At 43.1% G+C, this 13,347-nt stretch overlaps 1 protein-coding gene across 3 annotated transcripts in view; it reads left to right on the top strand.

Annotated features, from left to right (window-relative positions):
- The first annotated feature begins 990 nt into the window (after positions 1 to 990).
- The window catches only part of pot1 (protection of telomeres 1 homolog), a 30,856-nt gene continuing 18,499 nt past the window's right edge, over positions 991 to 13,347 (top strand). For all 3 annotated transcript variants that reach the window (XM_067235001.1, XM_067235000.1, XM_067235002.1), the window contains exons 1-6: positions 991 to 1,055; positions 9,051 to 9,184; positions 9,573 to 9,645; positions 10,559 to 10,659; positions 12,436 to 12,543; positions 12,839 to 12,910. In XM_067235001.1, coding sequence (XP_067091102.1) covers positions 9,065 to 9,184; positions 9,573 to 9,645; positions 10,559 to 10,659; positions 12,436 to 12,543; positions 12,839 to 12,910 — 474 coding nt within the window. In that variant the 5' untranslated portion in view covers positions 991 to 1,055; positions 9,051 to 9,064. The remainder of the gene's footprint in view (positions 1,056 to 9,050; positions 9,185 to 9,572; positions 9,646 to 10,558; positions 10,660 to 12,435; positions 12,544 to 12,838; positions 12,911 to 13,347) is intronic.

Raw genomic sequence — 13,347 nt, 5'->3', positions numbered from 1 at the left:
TCAGATGCTTTTCGTTAAGGAAAATGCATTATACTCAATTGCTATTGCTGTTTTAATGTATTTTCTTGTTCAGTTTTGCTTTAGATGCTGAGGGGCAACCAGTGTTCAACGAGGGACATTTCGACTTCAGCAATGAGAACACACTTGCAGGCAACAACTGTGGAGTCTGTTGAGGCATCGGCTGCGTCCCCACTTCTCCCGTCACTTGTGATAGTGGGCGACTTGACAGGCTGGCAGGTTACACAGCATGACTTCTGCACTGAGCTCTAATGGTAACTCAGTTTTGTAGCTTACTGCCTTCCACTGAAACTGTCCACCCAGATAGCTCGTTTAGTGCTGCGTTAAGTGAGATTTATGTTGAATCCTATAGGCCTACCAGCAGACAGTTAGGCTATTCCAATTCCTATTTGGCTAATCCTTACCCGTGCCCAGTCGAGTAGGCATCCCAACATTTTTTAAGAATAGGTAAACATTGTATGACCACATCGTTAGGATATCACATTAACCCTTGTGCTGCCTTCGGGTCACAATGACCCGAAGGTTCACAACGACCCATCGTTGTGTTGCGAAAACTTTACCCAATACAAAAATAAATAATAAGCATTTTCTTTTAACGTTCTCGTTGTGGGGGCTCTGAGACAGCCCGACGGTTAATAGAAAATGTTTCACTTTATTTTTGTATTAGGTAAAGTTGTTGCTACACGATGGTGGGTCACAATGACCCTAAGGTAACACATGGGTTAATAAAACTTGGCTACAGTAGGCCTAGATTGATTAGGCAAAATGCTTGTAAATGGTTCCGTCGGGTGTAAGATTACTTAAACCTCCACATAATGTGACTTTAAACCACAGTGGGGATCTGATTGTGACTGACAAACTTTAATGAGTCACTGTCGTCATCCACTTTCTCCGACTCCTCCAATGTAGTGAGTGTGGTTGCACGAAAACGGGCGTGTCAAGTTCAGGACAGCAGCATGCAATGCGCCTGCTCCTAGGACAAACCGGAAAAAGCTCCATGTTCAAAACCAAGCGAGGGAAAGCTTGACATCTAAAAAGTAAGTTCCTTCGTTATTGCCTTCGTTATTAATCCTGAGCTTTAAACACACGACTCACCGAATAAGCCAATTGTCTAAAAAGCCCAACTTACTTTTTGACAAACGTGACAGTGTTTCGTAGCTAGCTTATACAGTAATATCGGATATGTTGAACTCAGTTGGCAAATAGCTGTTTTGTTGTTGTCTAGTTGCCTCAATGCTACGAAGATCATAATCAAGACTAGCCAGTTAACGTCATATCCAATTGCACTGACAGGGTTTAGCTAACTATCTATCTACAATGTAGATTCTACATTAATCATGAATTGCTTCGAGCCAGCTAGCTTTATAACCAAGCATCACGGGCAAGTGTCAGGTTGCTAATGCAGCGTTGCTAGCAGCGTATTGCTAGTGCTCGTCTACTGTACAAGTTCCAATGATGTTTGTTTTTTTGCACTGAAGTGAATTCAACTTAAGGTAGACTAGATAGTTACAGTAGCCACTTCGCTAGCTCGTTATCAAGATGTGTTGTGCTGGATTCATTTGTATAATTAAATGCTACTCAAGCTCGGAAATGTGTAGAAGAGTAGTTTGAGCGAGTGCTGTAGTTACTACTAGTGACAGTGTGATGCCATTGTCTTCAGCTGTATACGAATACTGAACTGTATTCCCTCAAAACAACTTGCCAAGTGTCACCCCTCCATAAATTCAGTCATTGTATGCCAATTCACTAGATGAGATGCAATGAAAGTAATGAAGTGACTTCCCAATGAACTTACAAAGTTATAAAATTACTATGTAGGACCAGTGTTTGGGGGCCCATTACGACCAGGGTGATTAGAAGGGCAGTGTAATTCCACAGTGCAATTAGCCCCAGTGTGTGGCTAATATAGAACTGTGGCGACAGAGGAAATTAGTAAAATGTTGAGAATATTTAATAGTAGACTTGGGTATTGTGGGCGAGAGGACAACTCTAACATAATAATGTAATCTACTTTGAAATTTTGCTCGAGCTTTAAATAATCATAAATTAATGTAATTAATTTAAACCAATTATGGTTTGCGGTCTGAATTTCTAACTCCAACCATACAGTTGTACATCTTGCTTGAGTCTTCCTCATTACCTTTCTTCCACAAGAAGGTCAGGTTATTAGCCTTATGGAGCTTTGCTTACCCTTAGAACAAAAGCCACACCAAAGAAAAGCCAGTGCCTGGACTGTGCATCACTTAGACCAAAGACCATGGTAGTAGATTTTAGTTTAGTGAATCCAAGTAGCCCAAGAGACCCTTGTTCATATTGCCAAACAGTGAAGGTAAACAAGACATTGTTTTTGATTGATGCCCCAAAATCAGAACTACAATATAATACAGGATACCTGTCATTCAAATGGACTTTTGTGTGAAAAATAGTACACAATGTTTGTTTATCTACAGTCAATAGGCGCTTGGTCAAATCTTCTCTTGTTAACTTTAATATGCCTATTGTCACTCAACAGATTTGTTTTGAGCTAAATAAATCTTATGAGCAAATAGTCCTGATTTCCAAAAATGAATTTGTATCATGGATGTGTGCTGGAATCACAGCATGTATCTTGGAGAGAAATGGTCGAGGTCCAGGGAAACATAATGATGTAATGTATAAACAGGTGCCATAGAGATTAATTGGAAGCTTCTATTTTTCCATCTCTTTTGTTTTCCCTGCACGCGTCACCGGAAAATGTATTCACTACATGTAGGCCTACTCTCTCTCCAGTGTGCTCTCGACACAATGCGATTTTCAAGGTGGAGTGCCCGTTCGAAAGGGTATAGGAATATTTATAAGTGTGGGAGCACGACTGCAGAGGGGACTCTTCTCTTCTCTGCTTCCGGCTGTTTTGTTCATCATGCAGAGCTTCCCTCATTTCAAGTGCACAACGCGTAGTGTGACATAGCTCCCACAATGCATAGCAACACCTTGCCCCCCCCACCCCCGAGGTCGAGTTGACTTTTTTGACGCCTACTGCTGTGATCTCCACCACCTCAAAAATGCTTGACGATACAATGCTATGATCCAAAAGGCTATGAGTATGTCTTGATAGTTACCAGTAGAATTCACACATGTAAACATAGGCTAAATGTCCTTACAACCTGTTGAAATTAGAAGAAAAATACACCAAGAGAATAAGTCACTCAAACAGAGAGATAGAAAAAAAGACTTCCTGGAACAACATTGGATATTTTCAGCTTTTTCATAAGCAGGCTATAACAGCGCCAGCTTTTCTGTCAGAGCCGTAATTCTGCATGCACTGTGGAGATAGAAATACAAAGCTCCCCCTAGCATTGGTTACATTTGAAACAAATGTATTTCAGGAGACCCTTTGTGCAACTTGGTTCACTCTTTCCAGAACATAAAAACAATACATTATGGAAATTAGGATAAAACGAGGGGTTCTTGTGAGAGGTTGAACAGAACAGGAGACGGTTTAGGCTAGTGGCCCGCCGCAAGGAAAACTGTGAAATGCAGGCATCGCTCTTTATCCAACGTATAAATGTTGTCTCTGCTTCGTCCCCATTCCCACGTTTGCGCTCTGCATCGTTGTGGAGCGATTTGGTACAGCATATTATTTACATGTTCATCTTGTTGTGATCACACTAAACCCCCTCGCTGGCAGGATTCCGGACATCAAGCTGATTTGCAAAGCCCCTCAGTGGGTGAGAGAATGGAACCAGAGAAACCATACTGGGCACGCTCGCAAATGTTGAGGAATGAGGAATTTGGATGGCTGAATAATAAGAATTAGGCCTAGCCTTCAGGGCTGTTTTTATGTCCTGGGAACATATCACTCTTTGCCTGTGCCAGCAAATTACATTTTTCACACTTGCTGATTAAATATTTTATGTTGTGCCATCTTGTCGAAATTGCACTATACAGGCTAGATTACCGCGGCACTGTACTTTGAAATTCAATAGCAGAGAAACTACAGTTCATCATGTCGGCCGAGTAAGTTTGAAACACCCTCCTATTGGGATCGGGTTATGTGTGGCCAATCACCTCTTTTGCTTAGTGGGGCATTTTGTGGGATTTCATTTGAGGCCCAAAAAAGGCAATTCCCTTCAGGAATTTCAACTTCCTCTGGGTTTCGGCAGCTCAGTTTCGGACAACAGATCTAGGCTAGATGCTGTCAATCCTGATTTGTTGTCGTAGTTGCATACACATGCATTTGTCCGATCCCATGGCAATATTCCTCAAACTTTAAAAGAATTATGATCAGAGGCAAAGTAGGGGTCCGTCTGTGACAGACAGGCTTCAAGGCTTCAACGCAATTTAAACACCTTGAAGGACCCCTGACTCAGCCTAGACTTCTTAGTGTTTAATTAGCATGGGTCTTACGCCTTACCTGTGGAGCAGAAGCACGTTTTGTGCCATTATCCGAAAGAAAAGCTGCTGTGCATGCTAGGGCCATTAAAAACGGTTCTGCACCCAGCTCTGTCAGTTCCCCAAGTCATCGCTCAGGACTTTTGGAAACACACTCAAATACACTAGAGTAATGGCTTAGGCACTATTAAGGAAGTGTCAAGTTCCCCAGCTCTCCCACCACGCATTAGTAGAGCGCTGCTTTCCGAGTCAAGGCCTGACACGTGACGTCCCCTGTGATGCTCTCCGTCCTGTCTCTCCGAGGACGTCAGCCGCGTCCCTGCCTCTGTGTACTTGCGCGAAAAGTAGGGGTAAGTCGGTTGGAGCGACATGGCACCCTCATGTCTCCTGCCCTCCTTTCATCCCCCCCCCCCTCCTCCCCCTCCACTACTCCCTCAATGACTTGCAGGCCGGCGAGCGGAGAGGAGAGACAACGAGACCAAGGACGAGTGTCTGAGGCCGCGGTCTGTCAGGCAGGCTGTTAGTCATCCCGTCCTCTCCACTCTGCTGTTGAGTCTTACCAGGAGGAGAGAGGGAGAGGATCTTTATATATTGGGCTCTTGGAGAGATGCAGTCTGAGATCCGTTGGTGCATAACTAGGCTTCTGCACACACACACACGCGCACGCGCCCAACCAACCAAACAAACAAACAAACAAACACAGGTTAATATATGTGCACACACACACACAGTGCACAAACACAGTGCACACACACAGTGCAGACACACACAGACATATGCACACACACGGTGACATGGTACATGCACGCATACACAATTACAAGGACTCATACCACTCTCTCTTGCAGGTTTTTTCCCACCCAATAACAAAGAAAAGGAAAACACCTGATAGCAGGGCTCGAAATTAACGTTGTCCCGTCGTCCCGGGGACGATGAAAAAAAAGATGTCTGGGACAGTTCAACACAGACTTTGGGACGACTGCGGGACGATAGACCGTAAGGTTATAAAATTCAGTGGTTCAACATGTTTAAACACAAAGCGGGTGAAACATACCATCACATTTAGCTCCAGCTTAAAATTCCATAAACTATGAACAATGTATTCACATTACAAGCGCTGCTATGTGTTGCGTTGCTCCACGGTGCGCGGTCGCGCTTCGTAAACAGTGGCCGTCCATCATGACTAAACTAGCTAGCTACCAGCTAACATTCATTCCTGCCACACCAATAATTGTGTTAGCCCCACCATGAAACAAGCAAGACAATTGTGTATTCTATTGCGTATCAATGTATCTATTGTGTTTAAAAAAATGTAACCTAGTTTTCATATATATATACAGTTAGGTCCATAAATATTTGGACATTGACACTCTTGGCTGCTCAGCTGTTCCATGGCCAGGTGTATGTTATATATATGTGATGGCTTGCTTCACTGATGGTGACAGCTCTTTGGACTTCATATTGAGAGTTGACAGCAACAGATTCCAAACACAAATACCATACTTGAAATGAACTCTAGACCTTTTATCTGCTCCTTGTCAATTAAATAACGAACTCCCATGAGGGAATAACATACACCTGGCCATGGAACAGCTGAGCAGCCAATTGTCCAATTACTTTTGGTCCCTTAAAAAGGACGGGGCCACATATCAAATGTGTTGTAATTCCTACACCGTTCACCTAATTTGGATGTAAATACCCTGAAATTAAAGCTGAAAGTCTGCACTTAAAGCACATCTTGATTGTTTCATTTCAAATCCATTGTGGTGGTATACAGAGCCAAAATGATGAAAATTGTGTCAATGTCCAAATATTTATGGACCTAACTGTATATATATATGAAAACTAGGTTACATTTTTTTAAACACAATAGATACATTGATACGCAATAGAATACACAATTGTCTTGCTTGTTTCATGGTGGGGCTAACACAATTATTGGTGTGGCAGGAATGAATGTTAGCTGGTAGCTAGCTAGTTTAGTCATGATGGACGGCCACTGTTTACGAAGCGCGACCGCGCACCGTGGAGCAACGCAACACATAGCAGCGCTTGTAATGTGAATACATTGTTCATAGTTTATGGAATTTTAAGCTGGAGCTAAATGTGATGGTATGTTTCACCCGCTTTGTGTTTAAACATGTTGAACCACTGAATTTTATAACGTTATGGTCTATCGTCCCGCAGTCGTCCCAAAGTCTGTGTTGAACTGTCCCAGACATCTTTTTTTTCATTGTCCCCGGGACGACGGGACAACGTTAATTTCGAGCCCTGCTATCAGGTGTTTTCCTTTTCTTTGTTATTGGGTGGGAAAAAACCTGCAAGAGAGAGTGGTATGAGTCCTTGTAATTGTGTATGCGTGCATGTACCATGTCACCGTGTGTGTGCATATGTCTGTGTGTGTCTGCACTGTGTGTGTGCACTGTGTTTGTGCACTGTGTGTGTGTGTGCACATATATTAACCTGTGTTTGTTTGTTTGTTTGTTTGTTTGTTTGGTTGGTTCACCTGATTTGGATGTAAATACCCTGAAATTAAAGCTGAAAGTCTGCACTTAAAGCACATCTTGATTGTTTCATTTCAAATCCATTGTGGTGGTATACAGAGCCAAAATGATGACAATTGTGTCAATGTCCAAATATTTATGGACTTAACTGTATATATGTTCCCCCTGTGTTCTCTGTTTAAAAGACTGGTGTATAGATTAAACTTGTTATACATAATGATCACAATAACATACATCACCAGCACCACTGTATTGCTTTATAAATGGCCACACTGTAATATTCATGGGGGGGGAACCACTTTCTTCGGGTGTCCAGGGAAATCTGTTCCCCCTGTGTTCTCAGTGTAAAAGACTGGTGTATAGATGAAACTTGTTATTATACATAATGATCACAGTAACATACATCGACTTACTATACTTTAAAGCCTGTATTGTTGTGCAAATTAACTAACCAACATCAATAAATGTACCTTATGGTCATGGAAAGTTAGTAGGTAGAGTATAATCACATTCAGCTCAATCAACTATATGAGGAAAACAGAAGTTTAGTGAGTAAAGTCCTCATCAAGTCCTCATCAATGATGCAAACCTATTTTTGAAAACGATATCGCAAATATATTTATATACCTTTCAAAACCTTTTTTTGAAAATATTTTTCAGATCTTTAGAAACTTTTTTTCCAAAACATTATTAAAACCTTTAAGATACTTTTTTTAAATTGAAAACATTCATTATCTGCTTTCGTGCCCAATATCTTTTAAGAAATTACAGTAGGGGAGCAATATCTTTTGAATGTTGGAATTGAATGAACTGAATGGAACTGAATATTGTTTAGTAGGGGTGGGGGAAAAAATTGGTTCACATTCGAATCGCGATTCAGTCTTATAGCAATTGACATCGATTCACAAATTTCATTTCATGTTTTATTTTTTAAATCCTGGAAAAATCGTGAATCGCTTTTTTATCGAATCGTGACCACAAGAATCGATTCGAATCGTGAGGTACCAAAAGATTCCCACCCCTATTGTTTAGTATTGTCCCAGTTAAACCCAATACGCCAGTGTAAGGGTAACCAACATGGTAATCTTGTGTTAGTTGGACTGAAGATTGAGAAAATGGTCTTCTTGAACACACCCCTCTGGCATACCGAGAGACCTATTCTCTACATTTTCTATTTTATTCATTCAGCAGACAATTTTCCATCCATCCTTCAGCACATTTCCCAATAATTCAGACTTCCTCCCTGAATTATTTTTGTGGATGAACTTCACTTAATTCCTCTTAATTAATTAGTGCTTGGTCTTTTGACGGGACTGAGTCAGGCTGGGGGCCTGGGTTGCCCTGGGGAGTGCTAGAGCCAGCCAGCTGTTTGGACTCTGCAGGGCCTTGTCTGGTAAGTCTGACATTTCACTGGGTAAAATCTGGCGTGGGCCTCTAGGGTCCAACATGGTATTTTCAGCTGGTAGGCCACAGCATCCCCCAACCCCCACACATCCTCCCCTCCAATGGTGTAATACTTGGGGCAGTGAAGGAGAAGGTTGTGTGTGGTGGCTATTCTTGATTCCCTTCACTGCCCTTAAATTTAACTGGAAAATGCCTTGTGTCCCGCTGAGTTAAACCATCGCATACAAGCTTTGATGTAGTTTAGCTAACAACACAAGTGTTCTTGAGTGAGACGGAACTCATCCTCATGTGGGATGGTTGTTATAGAACCTTTATCTGCATCATCGCATACAAATAGCCTATTCCAATTTGCCAAAAAACCCTTTGGCTCAACCCCTCCCAATTGAAATTGTGGGGGGAATCCCTTCAATCGGCCTCTGTCTTACTAAGCAGCTGGCTGAAGAATTGACTAGCTGTCTCTGAGGCTGTTCTGGCTCTGCCGTTCCCCTGCTGTACAAGGTAGCACTGGGGGACCTGCCAGTTAAAGCTCCCTCAGATAACAAACTAACCCGTACTGACAGGCAGCAACATGGTAGCTGTTTGTAGCCCAGCCATCAACTTTTCACAGATCTGAAGGCTTTTGTATCAACTGTCTTTTTAGGTTGTGCTTTGTGAAAAAAAAAGAAAAGAAAGACAGAAAACTTCTTTTATTTTCCCATGTTAACATCCAGACAACAACATTTTGTTTCTGCCTTTCAACTTTGCTTTCTTCAGCCGAGGCTTAAGCCATGCCTGTCCATGTGGTCAAGGATGGGGTGAATCCTGAGTCCCAGGTGCTTGGCCGTCTGCAGAAGATAGCTGTCCCACTCCTCAGCACCTCTCTGGACTGCACCGACAAAATTGTGAAGGTGTGTTTCTCGACGGCGGGAAATGCATTAAAAAGTTGGCTTGAATACACCGTGGTAGCCTGAGCTCAGCTCTCTCCCATCCTCCCTCATCTCCCCCGTCTTCTAGTTTATCTGTCCCCAAGTCCCCCACATTTACATTTGATCCAAAGCTTCCCAGTTCATTTTCATGTTTTCTTCCACGACAGGCAAATGACTGGGCAAGGAGTTGTGCTGCCAAAGCACTTAAAATGAAAAATCTCTCCCCAACTTCTTTGACTGTCTCTGAGGACATGTGCTTATTGCGGTGTTTAAAAGTTATGATGTTAGGTCTGATGAATAGCCTAGCTGTATAGGTACGCGTCTGAAAAGTTTGTCCGTCCAGTAAATCACAATCTTATGATTCTTCCAGGGAAAGGTGGTTCACAAGGGACCTTTGGTAACTGTGGGAACAGAAGACTATGTCCTGAAGAGCGTCATTCAAGGTAACCTTTGTGAACATGTACCTTGCTTAGTGAAAAGGGCCCATAGAAGACTATTGTGAAGTTATGTCAGTTCTATGTTTGTCGTCTCGTCCATGCTACACTTATCTCTTTGCCTTACGATTAACACTCACAGAGCTACCTCTCATTCTCAGAGGGTTATCTGAGTTGTTAAGACTTAAAATTCCACTATAATACGACACTTGTTCCGGACTTGTCAGTGGGAAACATGCCTTGTTTTCCTTGTGATGTCTAGAGCCCGACCAATAAAGGATTTTTAAGGATGATACCGATACAAATATTTGGTGATTTAAAAATCTGATATTCCGATATCGGGCAATATAAAAACATATTTTAAAAATCCAGAAATGCGTAACAAAACAATATTTGTATTTTACATTTAGTCACTTTTAGCAGAAGTTCTTATCCAGAGCGACTAAGTACAGGGACATTCCCCGACGCAAGTAGGGTTAAGTGCCTTCCCAACGTCATTTGACATGGCCGGGAATCGAACCAGCAACCTTCTGATTAATAGCCCGATTCCCTGACTGCTCAGCCATCTGACTCCTGTTATTATTTCCTCACTAAAAGAAAATGTTAATGCAGTTTCTGATAAATAAAATGTACAAAAATACAAGCCGCCGAGATATCGGTCGGGCTCTAGTCATGTCTAATAATTGTATTCCGCAAACAATTGTCAGTTAAGTCTTAAAATGGTGACAGTGTGTCTTCTGTCCATTCCACCGTTTTAGTGAAGTGATTTGGTCCTCACGCTGCAAGGCTCTCAACTCTGTTCTTAAAAGCCTATTTCAGACAAACAGCTTTGCATGAGCCACCTACCCTGTGCGTCATCTGCATCCTGTGCAACCGAAGGTAAGAGCCCACTTAAAGAAACCACTCTCTGTGTCTCCTTCAGAAGAGGACTCCCAGCACAGCTTGTCATCAGAGAACACATCCATCAATGTCATCCTGGTTGGAGCGCTGGCTAAGGAATTCTCTGAATCTGTCAATCAAGGGGTAGGCCTACAATCATTTCCACAGTGATCAGTGTCAAAACCTAGTTTGCATCCATTTACAGCTACAGTATTTGCAATCAAAACTGCCTACTTTAGACGTGTGGTACTCTATAGGAAGACGACTATGAAACGGAACATAAAATTATTGGTGATATGGTTTTCACAGTTTGAACTGAGATCACTTATATGTGTGAGTAACGGTATGTACCTGTATCTGATAACATGTTTTTACGTCTAACAAGCATCCAAAAGGATGATGAAAGACAGCGTGACTGAAAACATGTATTTTGTCCTCTTTGGGTACGACCAAGATTGCTCGAAGGAAGAACCAAACTGAGTTTGTCAGTTTGGCTGTTTTTTCTCCACGGATTTCCAACCATCTTTGTGTGAGGGGAAAAAACAACAGCATTCTGTTCCTTTTAACCCAAAAACCAGCTTTCATCTTTGGTTTTCTGCTCTAGCTCATCACCATGGCACCATTCGTCAAAAAGGCTGCAGTGCATTTCCATAAGCATAAAGCAAGTCTCTACATGTTATTTCTTTGCTTTTTAGAAGGGTGGGGGAGGAGGGTGGGGGCTAATCCTCAAAGAGATGCTTTGGGCGTCTGCAGCTTCTGCAGAAGGCGGATCACAGCATCAGTCATTGTTAGCTCCCAACGCTCCCAATGAAAGCATACAATCACTCTGGTGGGGGGGGAAGTTGCAAGTCCCGGAAAAATGAACAAGAACATGAAATGGCCGAGGTGCATATGGCACATCGAGCTTTCGAGACCCATCAAACTGCCAGAATCGGTCGATCAGACCTGCTCTCAAGTGCACATAATGCGCAGCGACAAGCAGTTTGACAATGGGCCTTATGTGTCACGTTCTGGTCGAGATGTTTGGGATTTCACCCTCTGAAATTGCAGTTACATGCCAATATTGATGAGACTTTTTCCACCATATTATTTCATCTTAACACCAGTATGGTCACCAATATGTCCTGCATCCCAAGGCTACATGTCTTGCACCTGATCCAAGGTGGTAAGCATGTCTTCACAGGGTAACAGCGATGGCTCACATGTCAATTCAGGAACAATGTCAGCATGTCTCTGCCGTGCAAACAAATCTTTTGATGACTCGCACGGAGCCCGACAGTGGAACAACCACGATCTCGGAGAAACACCTCTTTTCCCGGATGGAGATCTAAGCAACACAACAAACCCCCCAAAAAATATCACGTAAGCCACTGTCAGACCTGCCTCACTTATTTCCGCCAAACTGTTCGGTCCCTGTGGAATTGAGAACGTGCGCTGAGCAGAGAATGGAGAAGAGAGAAAAAGCAACGTCTCAGTCTGGGGAGATGAAGGAAGAGGGGGGTGGGGGTGGTAGTTTTGCTATCACGGCGATACACTTTAACACTCCATCAAACAGCGCTTTGTGTAAGCCGCCGGAACATGATTACCATGACTATCTGCAGTCCCATTTGTCTGCGACTGGAGCCGTGTCACAGCACCTTGTTTAGAAGCCGTTTCAGGGCTCGGATCACACACTGCCACCCAAATAAAACTCCACATCTCCAAGCCTCTAACGCGCTCGGCGCCGCTGTACATAATTACAGCATCTCACTTACACTACAGAGCTAGATCTAGTATTCAAATCGCTCGCCCCCTTAAGGAAATGTTTTTTTTTTTGGTGTTGTATTTCCCCCCACCCCCCCCCCCCACCCCAAACCCCCATGTAGCTGATTCCCTCCATGTCTCTGACTCTGTGATGTCACTTCTCTGCCACGCCCCCAGGACGTGATGGCGGTGTCTGGCTTCAGAGTGGGCAAGTCTCCCACGGCTCTCAAAGATAAGCTGCATCCCTGTAACCTGCACCTGGCTGGAGATGAAGCCAGGGTTTATGTGAGTGTTTGTGGAGCTGCAGGCTTGGGAAGTGCTTACGGAAGGGACACATTACCCTACAGTGACTATCTCCCCAACTTCTCAAGTCAGCTACTGTAAAGACGGGGCCGTATTTAGGGAAGGGGTTCATCTGTTGATGTTTTAAAAAAAAAAATGTATGTGACATCTTTCACGCGCGTAGATCTCCTAGACATGAACTAATGACGTGTCACAACTGTGCTCCTGAAAATGAACTGGCTGTTGGGTTATTTCTGTAATTTCCTTTTAATTTTTCTCCTTTGTTTGTCTCTCCCAGGTGTTCCCGTCATCTTCCCTGGACCCTCGGGCCTCCGTAGCCAACAAGAGGGCGCCTCTCTCCGGAGCCGAGGTCAGAGTCCGCAACCTCATTAGCTAGGAGACTGCTGTCTTTTCAGAGCCAGTCAGAGCCCGTCTTGTTCCTGTCACAAGCCTTCATGTCATCAAATAATTCTCCCGAAGTGACCTCACCCCGGAGTGTCATGCTACGCTGGCCCTCTGTGACTCTTGACAAGCTCGCTGCTTGATGTGAGGAGAGACAGAGAAGGGTGGTCTAGGAATTTGTAGATGCGCCAGCCATGTTAATGAGGTTTAAGTATCGACCAGGAGACTGCAGGTAGCAATCTGGAGTGTAATCACTAATAATAAGTACATACTCACTACATCAAGTCAAATCTCATTTGATCTCACCGACACCACTATCTAACCTAGACTCTCAGAGATACGTTATTCTTACTCAAATTTCTTATCTAAAAGAAGATATATTGTCATTGGTGCATTTGGCTTAAT

This window comes from Osmerus mordax, chromosome 4 (assembly GCF_038355195.1).
Source record: "Osmerus mordax isolate fOsmMor3 chromosome 4, fOsmMor3.pri, whole genome shotgun sequence".
NCBI classification, from domain to species: Eukaryota; Metazoa; Chordata; class Actinopteri; order Osmeriformes; family Osmeridae; genus Osmerus; species Osmerus mordax.
This window is presented reverse-complemented; position numbering and strand designations above follow the sequence as displayed.